This window comes from Motacilla alba, chromosome 9 (assembly GCF_015832195.1).
Source record: "Motacilla alba alba isolate MOTALB_02 chromosome 9, Motacilla_alba_V1.0_pri, whole genome shotgun sequence".
Lineage (NCBI taxonomy): Eukaryota > Metazoa > Chordata > Aves > Passeriformes > Motacillidae > Motacilla > Motacilla alba.
In genome coordinates this window covers 17,630,074-17,649,038 of record NC_052024.1, presented here as the reverse complement: position 1 = coordinate 17,649,038, position 18,965 = coordinate 17,630,074, and the positions used below count along the sequence as shown (strand labels likewise).

Here is an 18,965-nt window from a genome sequence, read left to right as displayed (position 1 = left end):
TGCTGAAATTCACCACTTTGCAGACGGCAGTTCCAAATTTAATTTCACTAGTTTATTTCATGCCTAAAAGCTTTTTGCTTTTTTCTTTAGTAGTTTTCTTAGCCTGTTATCTGAATTATTACTGTTTGGTTGTCTTCTGCCATCACCTGCTTCTTTGGGTCAGAACATTATTGCTAGGAAGGGTTCTGGTGAGTCATGTAGCCCCAGGAAAGGCTCAATTAAACATAGACTTGAATGACCTAGATATAAGCCCTTGTGTTACAGACATTGCAACCTTTCCTCATGACTTGTTTTGGTATTTAATTATTCCTTTCCACAACAAAGGAATTTGTTTGCTTTCCAATACCCAGACTTAAGTTTTCTTACCTGCAGCTTAAGCCTGCTTACTTCTCTTCTTCTTCGGCCTTCAAAGCACCCATTTTCTCAATGGAACAGTCTTCTGTGTATCAGGAGATTTACTAGGATATCCCAAGTTTCCTCTCCTCCAGGCTAAATGACTCTAATTTGTTTGCTCTTTGCTTTTGAGATTGTTCAGCCTTGCGTTATATGTCATGTTTTCAGGATCTCTTGGGGCTCATGTTGCACTCCTCTGGGTGCTGTCCAGTTGGTTCACAGTGCTTCAGCTGTGGCTCCCACTCCTCCTCCAGCCTCCTCTGCACTGAAGGCCTTTTTCTCAGTGGGGTGACGTGGATGACTCATGTCTAGCCTGTGATCTATTATAGCCTTTGACATTTTTCTTCAAAATTCCTTTACGGGCTTTTTTCTCTTTCTCTGGATGCACTTTCTTTGTGCTGGATCTTTGTGTTCCGTGCATCTGGTTGGTCAAGAATTTTCTCTTACTTGGTGTTCTTGCAGTCCCAGGGTGGTATCATCTGCAGATTTAACACTTTTGTTCCACTTCTCTTGAAGAAGCAGATGATGAAAACACTGACCATTAGACCTGCAACAGGGCTTTGATTCCCAGGGACCTCGCTCAGATCATCTGTTTTGGCAGGAAATTATTGATAAGTACTGCTGAGTATGCTTTTTCCTTTTTTTTCCCCATGGGTTTGCTCTCACTGTTGCACCATTCATGTATGAATTGGTGGTAATGACAGGAAATCACATTTGAAATGAGACAAAATATTAGTTCTTGGATATAGAAATTGTTAGGAAAAATAGTGCTGTCTGGTCAGATGCATATGCATTTGCCTTTTCTCTGATGAGAATCTTTTCAAAATCCAGTTACCACAGCATAGTAGTAGAGCTTGTATGTTTTGACCTTTTATTTTTCTCAATAATCTGTTTTATTAGTGTTGTTGTGAGCACAGCTGTGAGGTTTTGTAAATTATTTCTGTTTCTTCCTTTTTAAGTTTTGCAGGGCTTCAAGTTTGCATGGTAGCAAGTGTTTTCTAGCCTTGAGACAGGGTTTTTTCCTTTCTTTTTTTTTTCAGAATGAGTACCCAGCCTCAAAAGTAAGATTTTGGGTTTTTTCTTCCCCACAGTTTTTGAAAATTGTCTGGACACAGGAGACTTCAATTTTATACAGTAATTTTCTTTGCTCTTTGAAAACGGCTGCTTGGTATCTGAATGTCCTTTTCCACAGAATTTTACAAAACAGCAGTTAATAAAATCAACTTCCTTGATTACCTCTTTTTTTTTATTTTATGTTCTAGGGTTTTGACCCACCGCATCAAAGCGACACAAGAACTATTTATATAGCAAACCGTTTTCCCCAGCATGGCCATTACGTTCCTCAGAAGTTTGCAGACAACAGAATCATATCATCCAAGGTAAGGAATCAATTCGTCATGGCAAAACCACTTGATGTGTTGCTTAAGAAGTTGTGTGGCAGATGTGCTTGCCTGTATTATGTCTAGTGGTGCATATACAATATTCAAAGTGAAACAAACTCTGAACTGTTTTGAGGGAAAAGCTGAGTTGCTTCTTGTGTAGTTTGTCTCATTCTCTCATCCTTCTTTCCTAAAAACACAAGTACAGAGCAATTAAGCAAGTTGGTCAGGCTTTCTGAAGAAAAGTAGTTTTTCATCCAATGTTTCCAAACCTACTTAAAAGGCAGGATGAAGCTGGTTATGAGGATTTTTAAAATAGCCAAATTGAAAGCCAGTACTCTGCATAAAATAAATCAGCAGTGGACTGCAGTTGCGGATTCCCTCCCGGTGTGTCCTTGGATTGAAATCAATAGAGCTGATGGTGGGGATGTGCCTCGTTGCTGTAGTGTTGGAGGGAATGTTACAGCTGCAGGAATTAATTTCTTTCCTCCTACCCAGGACACAAGCAGCCAAATAACTCCAGCTGCCCCTATCCCAGTTGGAGGAAAGCATTTTAAACTTGGCCTGTAGAGGAAATGCAGTTGCTACCACTGCTTCCCTGCTAGCTGTACTTAAAACAGAAGGAAAAAAAAAAAAAGTGAACAAAAATTGGATGCAGCAGCAAGGTCTGGGGAGGGGACCTGGGGAGTGAGAACATTTAGATTAGGAGAGTTCAATGGGAGCAGAACTGAATTGCACTGAAAAATTGTGCATGGTGTTGTAATTATTTATCTCTCTCTCCTTTTTTCTCCTTCAGTATACAGTGTGGAATTTTGTTCCAAAAAACTTATTTGAGCAGTTCAGAAGAGTAGCCAACTTTTATTTTCTCATTATATTTTTGGTTCAGGTAAGTTGAATAATACTCAAGAAATTGCAATTTTTGTTGTACATTTTGCCACTGATTTTTGTTTTATGAATTTAACTTCTCTACTTATATATTCTGTCTATAAAAAGAATACATTTCCAGTTTCTCCAGGCAAAGAACATGAACAAAACTTTAAAAATAATTATGCCCAAATGTAAGTGTTATCCTTAGGTTTTATCTTCATGAATGCTAGTGTATTTAAGTGTGCAGCTTCAAAGTCCATTGCACAGTCAGCACAGGGATTCAACTGTCTGTCTCCAATACAACTTTAAAACTCTTAAGGGAGTAATGAAATTCCAGATATGTTACTTGTTTTTGTGGGTGTTGGTGATGTTTGAATGTTTGTATATTTTCACTGTAGGCGGTTGTAATCAACAGACTATTGTGATATAATTCTAAGAGCCTCAAATTCAATTTGTTCAGATAAAATGAACACTCAGATGTTACAGTTAAAATCAATAGTTTGCCAGTTTTGAAGATCTTTGTTAATGCTGTTACTGTTACAGTTTATGTCAGAAATACTGCTGTGGCTTTTGTAGCCGATTGTATTTCTTTTAATTAAGAACACCCACGAGTAGATTAGGACAGTGTGTACATTTTCTATGATCATTGCCTCTCCAGCTCTGTAATGTACCTGAATTCAGTAGAGCTGTTGCAGGCTTAGTAGGTGAAGGATAAGTGGGAGAAGGGTTTAGAGGAGAGATTGTAACTTTTGAAAGACTAATTAATATCTGAGGCAGAGACAAGATTTTGGAGTGTACAAACTTTTCTTTCATTATAAAATAGAGTTATTTGAACATGTACAGCCCTCCATAGTGATTAACCAACATTTAGAGTGTGCATATGAAGAAGATGGCACCTCATTTGACAAAGAATAGGGATAGTGAAGAGTTCCTAAAACTTGTCTGTGGTTGTGTAAGGTGTCAGTATCAGGGCCAGGTCTGCAGCTTTTAATCCATTGCCTCCTTGATCTTGTTCTTTCACGTTTAAAAAGAAGAACATTCCTAGGCTGAAAATTCTTGTGCTGGACTAAAGTCATACAGTTCTAACTTAGGCTGACAAAATGTGTTGTCCATCACATCTTCCTGTTAAGAATAATGACTGTAGCATTCCTGTTGTAATGTTTCATGCTGTTTAACATATTGTAGCATGAGGAAGATGGGAATGTGCTGAAGATGGACCATAAATGTTATTAAAGTAACCACAGACAGCATGGCTTTTACTTCTTTTTAATGCAGATTTATCTCTTCAGCATTCTTGGAAGCAGAACAGCAGAAAAGTGAAGTAATTTTTGTTCATTTGTTAGAATGGAATTCTGTTTTTATTCAAATCCCTATTGGAAGTTCATTAATATCTAATATTTTTATAAGCTGCCTTTTAAAGCTGACCACCATGGTACCTTCCCTGTCCTGTGAATCTCGTGTGGCCAAGATGCAGTGTCTGTCATTACCACCTTTTCCACTGGGGATACAGAGCTGGGGTCTCATTGTGTGATTTCAACTTGCAGCACAGTCCAGTCCACGTTGTTCACCACACATATGCATGCCCAAAACAAGGTGACAGACTGCATTTTGGTGACACGAGGTGTGTCATGGCTGTGCGTCCAGCTGCGTGGCAGGCAGAAGACCACGGTGTCCTGATGCAACGTGACAATTCCACCATCACAAAACCTGCTTCATTTTCATATATGAGCCTCTCTTGAGAAAGAATGAGAGAGTATACTCTCAGAAATGCCATGATTAACCCTATCCAGCTGAAAATCAGATGCTTTTGGTAGGGTTTTTCTTGGTCAATATGCTGCCAAGCTGAAATTGTAGTGCTACCGTAAAAGAACAGACAGTATTGCAGGCTAGGTCTCAATTTTGTTGTGCTCTATAAATTGTTTCAATTAAAAAAACCAACCAAAAACCTCCTGTGTGCATTGTAAAGTGTCATGATCTGTTTTCTCTGTGAGGTCCTTCCCCAGTGATAGAGTAAACTTCATGTATGACTTTTTTTTCTTCTTTAATGATTCCCAAAGCAATGCCATAAGTCTCAGGTAAAGTGGATCAAATCAGTGTCCGTGGTTTTGAGTAGTTCTTGTGTATATTTCCTTTACAGCACTTGACCATGTTGATTTTTTCCTGCAGCAGAAGAGAACCACTAACATCCCCCCACATACAGAACCTTATTGTGTACACTGCACTTTTGGCATGCCAGCAATAATTGCACAAATTGTAAAAACCGCATGTTAACTTGGGGCAACCAGAAAGGTGCAGTCTTACAAAAGTGTTCTCTAATATCTAAACCATTGGAAATGACTGTTCTTGACTCTATTTTCACTTCTAAAGTGGATGATATTATACTCTACATTGCTGGTAAGCAGTACATCATATAGAATGTTGGAAGAGCTTCATGAAATGTAGATTTCCTTCCTTTGTAATATTCTTTTGAATTCATTTTTCTAGGATGAAATTAATACTTCCTTTCGGTAAGGATCCTTAAAATTGTCACATGCTTTACGAATGTGACTAAGGCTGCTCTATGCACTAAAACATTTGTTTGCATCATTACTGACGTATTATTCAGTATTCAGAAACTGAGTTTTGCTTGAGAAATTCTGCAGGACATGCAGTAAAAATACTCACAGGTTATAATAAAGAGTTTGGAAAGTAGTCATTTTGCTTCTTTTTTTTTTCTTCTTTTTTTTGAAAGTACAAATGTAAAAATGACATTTGGACTAATTTTCATATTTTCTTTTCTTTTAGCTCATGATAGATACCCCTACCAGTCCTATTACCAGTGGATTGCCATTATTCTTTGTCATAACTGTGACAGCCATAAAGCAGGTAAAGGGGAAAAATCTGGCAGCATGAAGTCCTACTGAAGTAAAGTTACTTAACAGAGTCTGACCAGGATAGTGCTTAGATACTAAAAATACATGAAAATGGTGTAATTTTTAGAAACTGTTTTGGGTTGAATACTTCTAGTTAGATGCTTGAGCTTCAGCATTTGGTTGGTTGTCAAGCACTCAGTGACTCACTGCAGTACCCTAAAATGGACAGTGGATGACTGTCAGGCAGCATTTTTGTCTAAACATTACATGTCACTTGTTATCAGACCTTTTCTGAAAGCTCCTCATTTATTCCTTTGGCACACCTCGCTGCCTGTTAGAACCAGTCCTCCCACATCGCACCCTGAGAAAGGAGCTTGGGCAGATGAAAGGGTGTGTTTGTCAGTAGTTAAAAGGCAAATTTTGCCCCAAGGGGTATGTTTTATGGTATAAAATGTGTGTTAACTGTGATTCTGTACCAGGTAAAAGCCCCTGGTCTTCTTCAGTCACATAAAACATTTTGGAGTGTTTCATAGCACTTAAAATAAGAGAAATCTTATCTTCTGAGTGTAATAGAAATCTTGTTCCTGGACCATATTACATCCTATTGAGACCTAGAGCCTCTGGAATCAGAGTCTAAAAATAAAAGAAAAGAAAAATATAAAAAGGTCTTCTGTTTTCTTTATGCCCTTAAAGCAAGAGGAGAAAGAAACAAGCTCATAAATAAAGAAGTGATGTGGATAAAAATTATAATCTCTTCTGCAGGGAGGTAATTTTCAGGAACTATCCTCTTCAAGGGATTTGACAGTGCTGTCGGGAATAGCTGCAGCCTCACAACTGAAAAATAAGCAGGAGACTGTTCAGAGCTGTAACCAGAATTTCAATTTGCCTTCTGTGCCAGAAAGACCCAAAGCCACCCAGAAATAGGGCAAAAGTAAAAATAGTTCTAGCTTTCAAGCAGATAGAAAGGTGTTTGGGACAGAGTGGTTCTTAAAGCTGGAGTAATATTTGGACTAATATTTCATCTTGTTGCTGTGCAGTTTGTATATGTAGAATGCCCTAATCCTATTCAATTGCAGTTGTTACCATCACCCCCAAAAAAATCACATGTTCAAAAGCTATAATCATATGTAGGCAATGGATAATGAAACTGTGTGAACTAAAAGAGATTATGAAACAGAGTTATAAATATTAGATCATTTTTTCCAGAAAGAATTTGGACTTGTGTAAGTCTAAAATAGTCCAAAATAATCTTACCACCACCTTGCTTCTAGATGTCCAATCTTATATTGGGAAATTTAACTCCCTTATCATCAATTGCAAAGAACAGAGATTCTGTCATTCCTTCTGGAAGCTTCGAATCATTCATGACTTGCGAGGCATCAAGAGATTTTCTGGCTGTGTCAATATCTCTGCAAGGACTATTGGAACCACCTAAACTGATCTAATGGACTCTCGTGTTTCTCCTACCTGCTGCTAAGGAAGCAAGCAATATCCACAGGCTGTTATCTTCAAGGGACAATGAATTGTGCTATTTCTAACAGGCTGCCCTCAGACGAGGGAGAAAGATAAATCTGTTGGAGTGCAAAGGGAAAAATCCCCAGTATTGCCTCAAAATCAGTTCCCGTTTTCTCTAAACTAGAAGTGTGATAGGAGCAGATCTTAAGGAAGGAACCCCTTTGTGAAAGCTGTGGGGTGCTGGTTCTATAGAAAGTTACATCAGGATAAATGTTAAACTGTAATTTAGTATTCTCTCAAAAGATGAAGGGGGAAAAAAGAAGCATTAATCATATGAAGGTTTGAGAATTATAGCAGTGGATAGAAAAAGTTCCCTGCCTTCCAGAAGACTGGTGAAGACTGGTGAATGTGGCACCTCTTGCAAACCTCAGAACTCAGCCTTATTTTACTCTCAGCCAAGGAGACAGAACTTTTTCTACTTGGAAGTGTAATTGCACCTAGGTCAGAAGAAGGACATACAAGACTGCAAAGTGATGCAGCTCATGCTGTGTCATTTTGTCTGTCTTGTTAGCCAGAGCACTTCCTCCTTATGTCTCTGAAGATCTTTATGCAGTCCTCCAAGGAGTTCAAAGTTAGCAAATAAATAAAAACAAAACAAAAAGTTAAAAAAACCAAACGAAAATACAAGAAAATAAAGGTATTTCCCAGGGAACTTTAAGAAACGGTGCATTTTAATAAGTTCATAGGTATTTAGCTGAAGGAGCACAAATGTCTACTTGACTACCAGGTAGATTATAAACAACTACTTTGCAGGTTTTGGTTCCCTGTAGACCTAAACTGAAAATGAAAAACCTGGTAGTATAAAATGCAGATCTTTTCTCATTTACATTGATGCAGTTATTTAAGCAGGACTTAAGAATATAATATAATTGAAGGATTTTAATCTTTAGTTTATTTTCTTGCAAGTAGGCAACATTCCCTGTATTCCTCTTGCATGTTTCTTTTTCACTGTATTTTTCCAATGTTTTCAAGTGAGGATAAAGACCTCTCAGAAATGCCACAGTAGGTAAATTTGGGGGGAATTTGAACTGACCACACTAAGTTGGCTCTTGAAAATTCCCTGGTGTGAGGTGTCACCCTTGTGTTGGAGGCAGGAGGTGTCAGATGGAGAAAGCGCTGAAATCTGTACTTTCTAAAGAAGGTAAATTTCAGTTCTTTGCCAAATGCCCACATTGCTCAGCTGTTCAGGTTTGTGAGACAAATGCCCCAAGGTTACTGGATGTTTGTTGAATCCTTGTTTTCTTCTGTCAGTCACCTTTAACAAGGAGCTGTAGCTACTGACTCTTGCTTTTTCATACTGCTTAGGAAGGATTCAAGAGTCATACTTAGGGTCTTCAGGATTCTGATGTCCCAGTATGTCTCTGTATGGCTGCTATTCCTGCACACTTCTTAATTATTGATTTTGAACTATTTGGCATATGAAGCTCTTTCTTTTCCCCATTCCCCCTCTCCTTCATCTTTCTTTTTAAACACAGATAGTGCAGTTGTGCTGTCCTTATTCATTTGTGCAAGTAACAGTGGAGATGTATGAAGGTAGAACTACAACACTACTTTTAACATGCAAAATTCATCATATAACTTTTTCTACAAACTCCAGAACTCTCTAAATTGCGTCTGCATCAGTACTTGTATGATGGCATTCGTATAATATTTGTAGGATGAGTTGGGATTATGCTTGCTGTTTCACACAGCTGCCTTCTTCTGTCTGCAGACTTCCAAGGAAATGTTTTTAACTCTTTTGCAGTTCTTATATGTACAGAAAAGCATTTTAGGAAGTCTCTATTATTGCAGATTAGTTGCAGGAGTCTTGCCGGGCTGTAAGAGACATTTGAACTTCCTGCATGATTGATCCATATCCTGTGCTTACTAGTGGAGCTTTCCAAACAGTACTTAGACTTAGGGATTAATATGTTATTATGATCTAGTGCTGTTAGATTAAACAAGCAGTGGATTCATACTTCAGAAAAATAGGGGGGAAATAGTATACTTGGATTCACGGTCTTGAATGTTTGCACGTGTGTGTACGTGGGATAAAGGGTGCCTAAACAAGTGTGAAGTATCAAGTAAAGAAAAGCTGTTTAGTTTATCAATTAAAAGCTGAGTTGCCGCAGACTGTCCCATTAGGACTCAACAATAATTCTCAGTCATCTTCTCTTGCTGGACAGAGCTGATATGTCGACAGCATGTCACACAGAATTAAGTCTTAAGATTTCATGCATGGGCTATGGCAGTAACTATAAGAAATGCTACATGGTATGACTTGAGAAAGTCATTTCAATCTGTTACTTCCAAAAAAAAGAAAAGGAATCCACAAAGGAGCCTGAGGACTGACTGTTCCCGGTTTTGTGGTGTATAAATCCATCTAGATCAAAGATTTATTGAGTGCTTGGTCATCTGATCCACAGAAAATGTCACTGCCTGTTTGTTTTAAGAGAACATGGGACTGTTAAGTTTCTTCACCACTTCTGCTACTTTCTTTGCCTTTACATGTTTGTGTAAAGTGACAAAATTAAGAGGTTCACAGGTTTTTGAGTAACAGCTGGAGCAGAGACTCAAGAGAGTTAGTAACTATTCAGACAATACAGGAAGTAGTTTGAACACACTTGCTTAGTAGATTAAATTTAGTCTGTTTTTTAGTTTTCTCACTTAAAAAGTAGATTTTTATGTGTTTTCCACAGGGCTATGAGGACTGGCTGCGACATAAAGCAGACAATGAAGTCAACGGTGCTCCAGTTTATGTTGTTCGAAGTGGTGGCCTTGTGAAAACCAGATCTAAAAACATTCGGGTAAAGGACAAATTGAGCATTTTGTTTCTATTATACAGCTAAAACTCCTGTTTAATTGCTAATCATTGTGGTTTGGTAACAATGCTGAAATGAATTCTGCCCTTTAAACCTCTTTGTATCTTTCTGATCTATGTTCACTTTGTTAGGTGGGAGACATTGTCAGAGTAGCCAAAGATGAGACTTTCCCTGTTGATCTGGTGCTCCTGTCATCTGACCGAGTGGATGGTTCATGCCACGTTACCACTGCAAGTTTGGATGGAGAGACCAATCTTAAGGTCTGGGTTACTTCTGTGGAATAGAGTGTAGTTAATTTGTGGTGCCATTTTTCCTTCAGCCTATTGAAATACCTGCCCTGCTGCCTGGTAGTCCTGTAGTAACCCAATGGGCACTGTTTTACAGACACATGTTGCAGTCCCAGAAACAGCAGTGCTGCAGTCTGTTGCCAACCTGGACAAACTGGTAGCTGTTATAGAATGTCAGCAGCCAGAAGCAGATCTATACAGGTATCACTTTATTATTACATATTTTGAAATTAAATTAAAATGAGGTGTTTAATACTCAGAATGTTACAGATTAGGATTAAAATAGCTTCAGACATCTGCTTGAAGTTCAGGTTTTAATAATCACCTTGTGTTTATACATATGCACTTACTGAAAGTTGCAAGAGACAAGTTGATTTTGAGTTCTTGAGTAGTAAACCAGGCATTATAGTATTTATCTTTTTTATTTAATTATGTACATTTCAGTTCTAATCAGTAAATGTGCTTCTAGATTTTAGAGAATTAAATGGCCTACAGTCTGATCAGTTTGAAGAAAGTTCCATAAGGTTCTGCTGGAGATTTCAATATTATATAGGATATGTTGAAGTGGAAGTGACTTATTCTAAGGATATGTGTTGCTCATACTTATTTCACATATGCTTCAGAGAAGATTTGAGCTCCATTCTTCAGCAGCAAAACCTTAGATTAAAAAAGGAATATCCGAGCGTGCTTTAACATCAGCAAGCAAGGTCATAGACTCTGTAAAGCAGCATCATGGGTAGCAAAGTTGTGTTCCCATCTAAGTTTCTTCTGAATTGTATAATGGAAAATGGTAGCTATGAAGTAGTAGTTTTTAAAATCCAAGTGTATTATCGCAGCTGTTCTTAAGTAAGCTTTGAGATCTTTGAGAAATATTAGGTATTTTGAAACTAAGATACTCAGTTTGAGCAGATGTTAATATAGTTGATATTTAGTGAATTAAGGTACAATCACTATAGAAGTTTTTGTCCCTTTTTTGTGGCTGGAGTAATGCTAAATATGTGTGTGTCAGATTTATAAATGTGTTGTAGATTTGCCTTATTAAATGAAAAGTTTCTCTTTCTGATAGATAATGTGCAAACTTAGATTTGTTGAGGAATTATTTCTTACTGAATCATCAAGAAGTCACAGTCTGTTTTAAATTAATAGAAATATAATCTTTTGTGGCAATTAATCAGAGTTAATAAGCTTTCTCAACTGCCTGTTACTATGAGGGATAAATGTTTCTGTTGCTAAATGTCTCTTGTAAAATTACTGCCAGTTTTGCCATATTGGTTTAGTTTGATTGTTAATAAAAGTTGATTTATTTTTTACTTGTGAACTATTAATAACTATTTTATAAATGTAGAGAAGGTTTTTACATTTTTGAGTCTTTATGTAGATACTTCTAAGACATATCCATCTTTCATAGATTTGTTGGAAGAATAACTGTAAGTCAACAAGCTGAAGAAATAGTACGGTGAGTAAAATTGTATAAGACAATTATTTAGAACATGTGGAGGTGGTTAAAATCTTGACCATCACAAGAGTTACTGTTGAATGTATGAAAAGGGGGAGGTATTTTTACTAGAAGTGTCAACTGCAGCTCCATCCCTCATATGGAGATGAGAAAAAAATGAGTGAAAAATGTTCATTACTACCCAGTTTTACTGATTTAGTACAAGAGGTCTGGAAAGCTTGGCTGTTGTGATGCAGGTGAATTTTTGGCACTGGTAATCAGGTGGTAACTTTGTTGTTATTTGTTAATTAAAATCTGAAACAATTTTCACTGATGTAGTATCTGTACTACAACAGATCCCCTGTCATCAGAGGCGCTGAGAAGGAGTTTTTGCAGTTGAAATCCATAGAAATTCCTGGTTGAACAAAGCCTCTGCTATGAATTTGTAATTTTTAGTATCTATTTCAAACTACAGCTGGACTGTGCAGATAAGTGCTTACATCTGTTACAGGCAACACAGCTGTGTGCACATAATCATGGGCTCACCACCTTTCCTTGTGCAGTCACAGCAAGTAAGAAACTTGCAATTACAAAAATAAAGATGTGAAGCCATTTACAGACTTCCATCTCTGCTTCCTGGAAAGATTTCCAATTGCTGTGGGTTGGTCCCAGCTACCAGTGAGGCAATCAAAAAAAGCTGCTCATTCAATTGCCCCCACCACAACAGGATAGAAGAGAAAACAGGAAGGTCAGGAGTGAGAAGGATCATGGTTTGAAATAAAGACATAGAAATCACTCACAAGAAATTGCCAAATTTTCAGAAATATTTACCATTCAAGTTTAGTTATTTTATCTTGAGAGTTGTTGGTTGTCCAGCTTTCCAAAAAACTTTGTCACCTCTTCTCAAAAGTATAAGTGCTGTGTGTAAATTTGTTACCCAAACAGGTAAATCTGCTATGGTTCTTTCACTCCTCTAATGTGCAAAATGTTACCTCTTACACTTTTTTTAAAGTGAAATTTCTACTTGAATATTAAAAGAGTACTGTTTTCCATGTCATATCTGCCTTCAGTCTGAGGAGCTGAATGTCTCTCAGTCTGAGGCTGGCAAACATCTGTCAACTTTGGATGAGAGTGACATGGAGTTCAGAGCGAATCAAGGAGTTTTCAGTGGTTTTGCAATATGGAAGTGTAGCAGCCAGGTCACTTGGCCTCAAGTTCTGTGGCTGAATCACCCTCACCAAAAAGCCTCACCCATGCCACCCCCAAAACCCACTCAGCTAAGATCACTTTTGCTACTTCATTGAGAGCTTTTCAGAATTCATTCCTGCCAAGCTTGATAGGTGCAGCATTGGGATAATTTATCAAAATAATTCAGTTGACAATGTAAAACAGCTGGTTTAAAGGTGGGTGAAAAAAATAATTGCAAGTTCTGACTATGAGTGGAGCTGTATCTTCTGTCTAAGATAAACTTGTCTGGTCTGTGTTGCACTGATTCAGGTTTGGTATTTTGGGTTTCTCAGGCTGGTTTTATAAAATTGAATCCAGAAATATAAATTATGTTTCTTATATGAAAATTTTAAATGCTCAAGCATTTAGTTGCTTTTAGTTCAAATTTTCTCTTAAAGTCTGAATCTAGCCTAAAATATTAACATATGTATGTTTAATTTAAAGAATCCATCATAATCTGTTTGTATAATTGGTACACATGGTATTTGTGATGGTAACTGTTACATTTGCAGTAACAGTAAGTTAAATTTTTGACTGTGGGAGGTGGCTTGTGGCTTTGGCTCTGGCTCTTTTGAGTAACTTCAGGTTATACTTTCAAAGGGACTTCAAATTTAAGAGCTTTGTTTATCTAATAGTGATCATGACCTGCAAGTGGCACAGCTAAAGGAAAAATAGGGTAAACCCAGGGGCTTGCATGGCAAAGTACTTAGCATCTGAACTTCTAATTCTTCTGTTTCTACCTAATATGTCAGTCTGGCCACTGCAGTTGTTAAATTTCTTCTTTGATTTGAAATAGTGGAAAAAATATCTTTTTTTAAATTTCAAACCAACTCTGCTGGCAGTTTCTAAAGATGATACAGCTGCTGCAGTAGAACATATGGTTCTAACCTTATATTAACCTTGTTTCTAGCTAGACCCTTATTTTCACAGCACTGCTTGTGGTGAACTTAGCCAAAGAAATGAATGTGTTTTACTGTATTGTGATAGATGTGAGGAAAAAAACATCTATTTTACCTCCTGAAATTTCATCTGTGTTAGGAAAAAAAAATGGCATGCTGCCATGGTATCTCTCTAATTGTTTATTTCTTTGGTATGAATAGCTTTTGAACTTTCTAGATGATTTCAGTCTGACAGAGGGGTAGAGGATTGGTAAATTAGCCAAACCTAAACCAGCACTCTGGGTGCACTGTGAGTTCCACTAGTTTCTTGCCTGCTTCCTTCCCAAGTACCTTGTGGGTACCCTTGTGGGTCTCCCTGAAGCAGCCATTTGGAATATTTAGCTCAGTCAGTAGTTATGGGATATGGAGCAGTGGTGGGGGAGCATGGCAGTGACCAAGGGAGACATGAAAGGAAACAGAGAGCTCTGTGGAGACGTGTGGGAGGTGTGGTTAAAGGGGTAAGATCACTGGTTGAGTCGCTGCTTTGGGAATTTGTAGGGGATATAGGACAGCTTTGCATAGGAAACTGGATTTCAGTACTTCTCCAGAATACAGAACAGCTGATGTTCACATGCTCATATGTCTATTTCTTTTTAGACCTCTTGGGCCTGAAAGTCTCTTACTTCGTGGAGCAAGATTAAAAAACACTAAAGAAATATTTGGTTTGTAGACATCTAAATATTTAAAGAGTATTCTCTTCCGAAAGCATGTTGATGAACTGTGTTTTAATTCTACTTGCACTGAAGAAATTGTAATAATCTTCCTGACTGTTTCCTGAGGGGATATGATTATAGATGAAAGTAATGATGTTATGCTGAAGAACCTCTAAGGATATAAAGTTCCAGCTCTGCTCTGTGAAAATATTTGAAGTGGTTTGATAAAGGAATAACTTAACTTCAATGGATAAATGACTGTTCTTACTGTTACCTATTGTTGAAGGCTTTCTCCTGAGATTTACCATGCTGATTTCCATAAAATACATATTGAAGAGCAGTACAGTCATAATAATGAAGTGTTAAAGTAGGTGTTAAAATTACTTCAGTAGTACTCTTTTACTACAGAAGAGTCTTGCAAATAGTACAAAATACTGTCTCATAGCAAGCACAGAAGTAGTACCACCTTTTGCTTTTATCCTATATCTCTCAAAACGAAAAATTCTGCAAATTGTATTTATGCAGAAAATGAAGTCTGACTCTTCCCCCCTTCCTTCCCAGGTGTTGCTGTGTATACAGGTATGGAGACAAAGATGGCATTAAATTACAAGAGTAAATCTCAGAAACGGTCAGCAGTAGAAAAGTATGTTTATTTTCTAATATCTCTCTTATTTGTAGAGCTTTAACTTAGTTTTTTGTGTGTAGCCTTAAAACCCTGCTGGTCTCATCATTGAGTTATAGGCAAAGGGAAGAGAGTGTTAATGGCCTTGCCTTCAGTAGGAAGCTGTAAGGATAAAATCCATTTTTTGATATTACATCCTTTAGTAGTGTACAAAGTGGAAATATCCAAGCTTGCTCCTGGTTGCAGGATAGGTGTTACTATGATAGATATTTATATTGAGTCTCATTATTTATTTTAAAATGAAAAGGTGTTCTGATATGTTGCCTTTAAAAAGTTACTAAAAATGTGAGAGAGCTTTTATTATATTGCCTTTAAAAGTTACTAAAAAACTGAGAGAGCCCCCTGGCGAATTTGTGCAAATATATAGCTACATACAAACAACTATGTGTAGCACAAGAAAAGTTCTGTCATCAAAGCAGGAAGGATGGTCTGGCTGGTTACAGAACAAGAAGCAGGTGTGACTGTCCTGCTGTAGCCTGGTCTGGGTTAAATGCTCAGCTGCACATGGCAGTGGTCTTCTAACTGAGGAAAAAGTGCAGCCGTAGGTTTCTGCTGTGCTTGTTTGTACTGCCTGCACAGCCTTGCAAGCTCCTTGGGCTCCCTGGGGAAAAAGATGACCAGTGTGGGACTGTAGGTGTGACATTAGTCAGCTGTTGGGGTGTTCCTGCACCTTAATCTAGTCTTCATATTGCTATTTAGAGAGTTTAGCTTAGTCAGATGTAGAATTTCTTTCCAATTCTGTTGCCTGCTTTTGCATATCTGTATCAAGCACAGGCTACACTTTCTAAAAGAGGTCCAACAAGTTTTTGATCAATTCATGTAACCACACTGTGTCAACAGATGAAGTAAAATAAAACGGAAAATTCTTGCTTTATTTTTTTGCCTCTTTATAGGTCCATGAATTCCTTTTTGATTATTTATCTAATAATCCTCCTCTTTGAAGCCATTCTGAGCACTATTTTAAAGTATGCATGGCAAGCTGAAGAGAAATGGGATGAGCCTTGGTATAATGAAAAAACAGAGCATGAAAGAAACAGCAGTAAGGTAATGTAGTTCTGCCCAGTTGCATATCTGAGGAACACTCAACCAATATACACTCAATGTCATATATATTATGTAGCTATTCTCTGTGTAAACACCACATGATCCACTTGCAAGTCTCTGTGCTGTTGTCTCAGTGATTTTTGAGTTAGTCCTATGTAGCCTCACCATTGTGTAGAAATATTTCTACCTCTGTCACTGGTTGGACTTTTCCTTCCTTTATGAAAAGATCAGACTTTTTGAAAACTTTTAAATGGCTTTGTTAGGACATATTTCTGATGGTCTATGTTCTAATTATTGTTCTTTAGGATGTCTTTTGTCATTCCATAAAGGAAAAGAGGGCGAGGATGGCTGTTCTTGTGTATGTTCTATTGCAGTGATTTCACAGTTCAGGAATTTTGTACATTCTGTGATGTTAAGATGGTTTGGGCAATTTCGTAACGCTGTAATTTTGCTCAAGCTCCTGCTTGCCTGCTCAGTTCTCTTTAGAGATTGAAGGGATACCTTAAAGTGTCCCTGAAATCTGTCGTTCTGAAAAGTACCTCTTTTTTTTTCAATTAGTCTATATTCTTCTGTATTCTCTTTAATTTTTGATTTCTGCATGAGTCTGCCTTTGTCCAAAGCAGTTCAGGAGCTTAATCTGAAATAATTGCTATGCAAGTTAGTCTAGCCTGTGGAGCCTTTCAGTTCTGAATAGAGCAGGGATAAGTATTTCCTCAATATTTCCCTTCCTTTGCCATCAGGAGCGTAGAGAGCCATGTGTGTTTCTGCAGTGTCATTCTCCTTCTGTCATGTCTTTGTTTTTCTGTCTCCCATGTTGATTTCTACAATCTGCTTTGCATTTCTCAGCATGCTGACATCCTTACTCAGAGTGCCTTCCCTGGCCTTCTCCTCCTGTGTATGCAGATTGTTTTTTCATTGCCATTGCTTGAAGAAAATCTCTAACTTAAGTAATTGTCACTACCTCTCTTAGATTAATTATTGCTCTCACTTTCTATCTGTCTTTTCTGGTTTAGTTTGGAAGATCTCTTTAGGCACAGAACTTGCTGAGTTTTTGTCAGCTACTTCAATTATTTATTAAATACTTACAGCAATGCTCCCTAAAGAGGAAGAACAGACATTATTTAGCTTTGCAAATTGTTGACTACTTTTATGCTTCCTTTATTTAAAATGTTCTCCTGCACCTATATCTGATGGAGTTAAAAGAGGTGGCCTGGTTTTTGTCATCTCTAGTCTCCCTTGCTCAATATTCAGGTGTTGGGAAGTCTTTCCAAAGTACAATTTAGATACCGAGTTTGTTGTGCAGATGAGAAAGAGACTGTAGTGTTGCATTTCAGGGTTTGTTAAAATTATCATACCTAGTAAAAAGAAGTTTCTCTCCTGTCACATTGGTGTTTGCCTGAAATGTGTATGTGAAACACAATGATTTGAAGAGGCATAAAAGAAATTCACGTGGTCCCTTTCTTTTTGTGTGGTCTGGATCACCCAAATCACTGGGGAATGCCAGCAGACCTTCTTGACACTTTGCTGTCCTGAAACAACAAACAACAGTGCTTGCAGATTCCTCTGACAGCCTGGAAAATCACTTGTTTGCCTTCAATTTAGGGTTCCTTAGAAAAGCTTACATGAATGATGCTGTTTGATGGAATGGGGAACACCTTTGATTTCTCAGACCAAACTCTTTCAGAGATTGAAAACAGAATCACCATGACAGTTAATATTAATCGGCAGCCCTCCTGACAGATTCAGTAGAGAGACAAAAATTAATGAACTTGTGAATTGAAATCTCCAGTCAGAGCTTAAGGCAGACTTTTTGCATCAGTGTGAAGGCGTGTTACTGGGGCAACCTGCAAATGCCTGTGTTGTCACTGGAGTGTTGTCTCTCTCTCGTGTGTGTGGGACTTGGGCTTCTCTGGCTCTCCCACTTTGTCATTTCTCTTGCTTATTGAAGCATAATTGTTTTACCAGGTTTCACCTGACCACTGTGGTAATCTTCACTTTTTCATTTTTTCTCTTGTAGATCCTGAGATTTATTTCAGATTTTCTTGCTTTTCTGGTACTTTACAATTTTATCATACCCATTTCACTCTATGTGACTGTTGAGATGCAGAAATTTCTTGGATCTTTTTTTATTGGCTGGGATCTTGACCTCTATCATGAAGAAACAAACCAGAGAGCACAAGTAAATACTTCAGACCTCAATGAGGAATTGGGACAGGTAAAAAATATATTGTCTGTTGGGGTTTTTTCACCTATTTTCAATTTAGTTTTTAATATTAAAATTTGTTACTGTGGGCTTTTTATTACTTGTGATATGATTTCTGATTATTTTAAAATAAGGTATAAAGATGTGATGGCATCTTTAAAGTTAAAATTCTTATATGATTTAAAAAATATCTGTGTAATAGAAAGTGTGAGTGGAGATTATTGTATCTTTTTTCTTCTAACAAGTACATGCAATTCCAAGTTTGTTTTCTTGTTTTATTTTACAAAAGGTAGAGTATGTGTTTACAGACAAAACTGGTACATTAACTGAAAATGAGATGCAGTTTCGGGAGTGCTCTATTAATGGCGTAAAGTACCAAGAGGTCAATGGTAAACTAACTCCAGAGGGATTTTCTGAAGATTCTCCAGATGGAAATAGGCATGGTTTGGTAAGGCTCTTTGGTTTTCCCACCATTAGTCATCCCAGTTGGAAAGTGTTTTATTTCAGAGAAATATTCTCTACCATTAGCATAAAAAAAACCCAACCCAAACATAAATCAGAATTTCTGAATAGTTTGAAGCTTTCAAGTGTCACTGAACAAGTAATATTTATTAAACATGTTGAGATGTGATTATTTAACATGAAATGCTTGGCAGACTTGTAAGTAAAAACACTTTTTCCTTAAGTGT

The 18,965-nt window shown here is 37.4% G+C and overlaps 1 protein-coding gene across 11 annotated transcripts in view; it reads left to right on the top strand.

The window, feature by feature from the left end:
* ATP11B (ATPase phospholipid transporting 11B (putative)) overlaps positions 1-18,965 on the top strand; it is a 65,848-nt gene that overhangs the window by 13,520 nt on the left and 33,363 nt on the right. For all 11 annotated transcript variants that reach the window (XR_005258033.1, XM_038146452.1, XM_038146455.1 and 8 more), the window contains exons 2-13: positions 1,656-1,772; positions 2,569-2,658; positions 5,424-5,504; positions 9,685-9,792; positions 9,939-10,067; positions 10,192-10,295; positions 11,503-11,550; positions 14,292-14,356; positions 14,909-14,990; positions 15,923-16,073; positions 18,091-18,288; positions 18,566-18,724. Coding sequence is in view for 10 of the 11 variants with exons in the window: in XM_038146452.1 (XP_038002380.1) it covers positions 1,656-1,772; positions 2,569-2,658; positions 5,424-5,504; positions 9,685-9,792; positions 9,939-10,067; positions 10,192-10,295; positions 11,503-11,550; positions 14,292-14,356; positions 14,909-14,990; positions 15,923-16,073; positions 18,091-18,288; positions 18,566-18,724 (1,332 nt within the window). In the remaining variant the exon portion in view is untranslated. The remainder of the gene's footprint in view (positions 1-1,655; positions 1,773-2,568; positions 2,659-5,423; positions 5,505-9,684; positions 9,793-9,938; positions 10,068-10,191; positions 10,296-11,502; positions 11,551-14,291; positions 14,357-14,908; positions 14,991-15,922; positions 16,074-18,090; positions 18,289-18,565; positions 18,725-18,965) is intronic.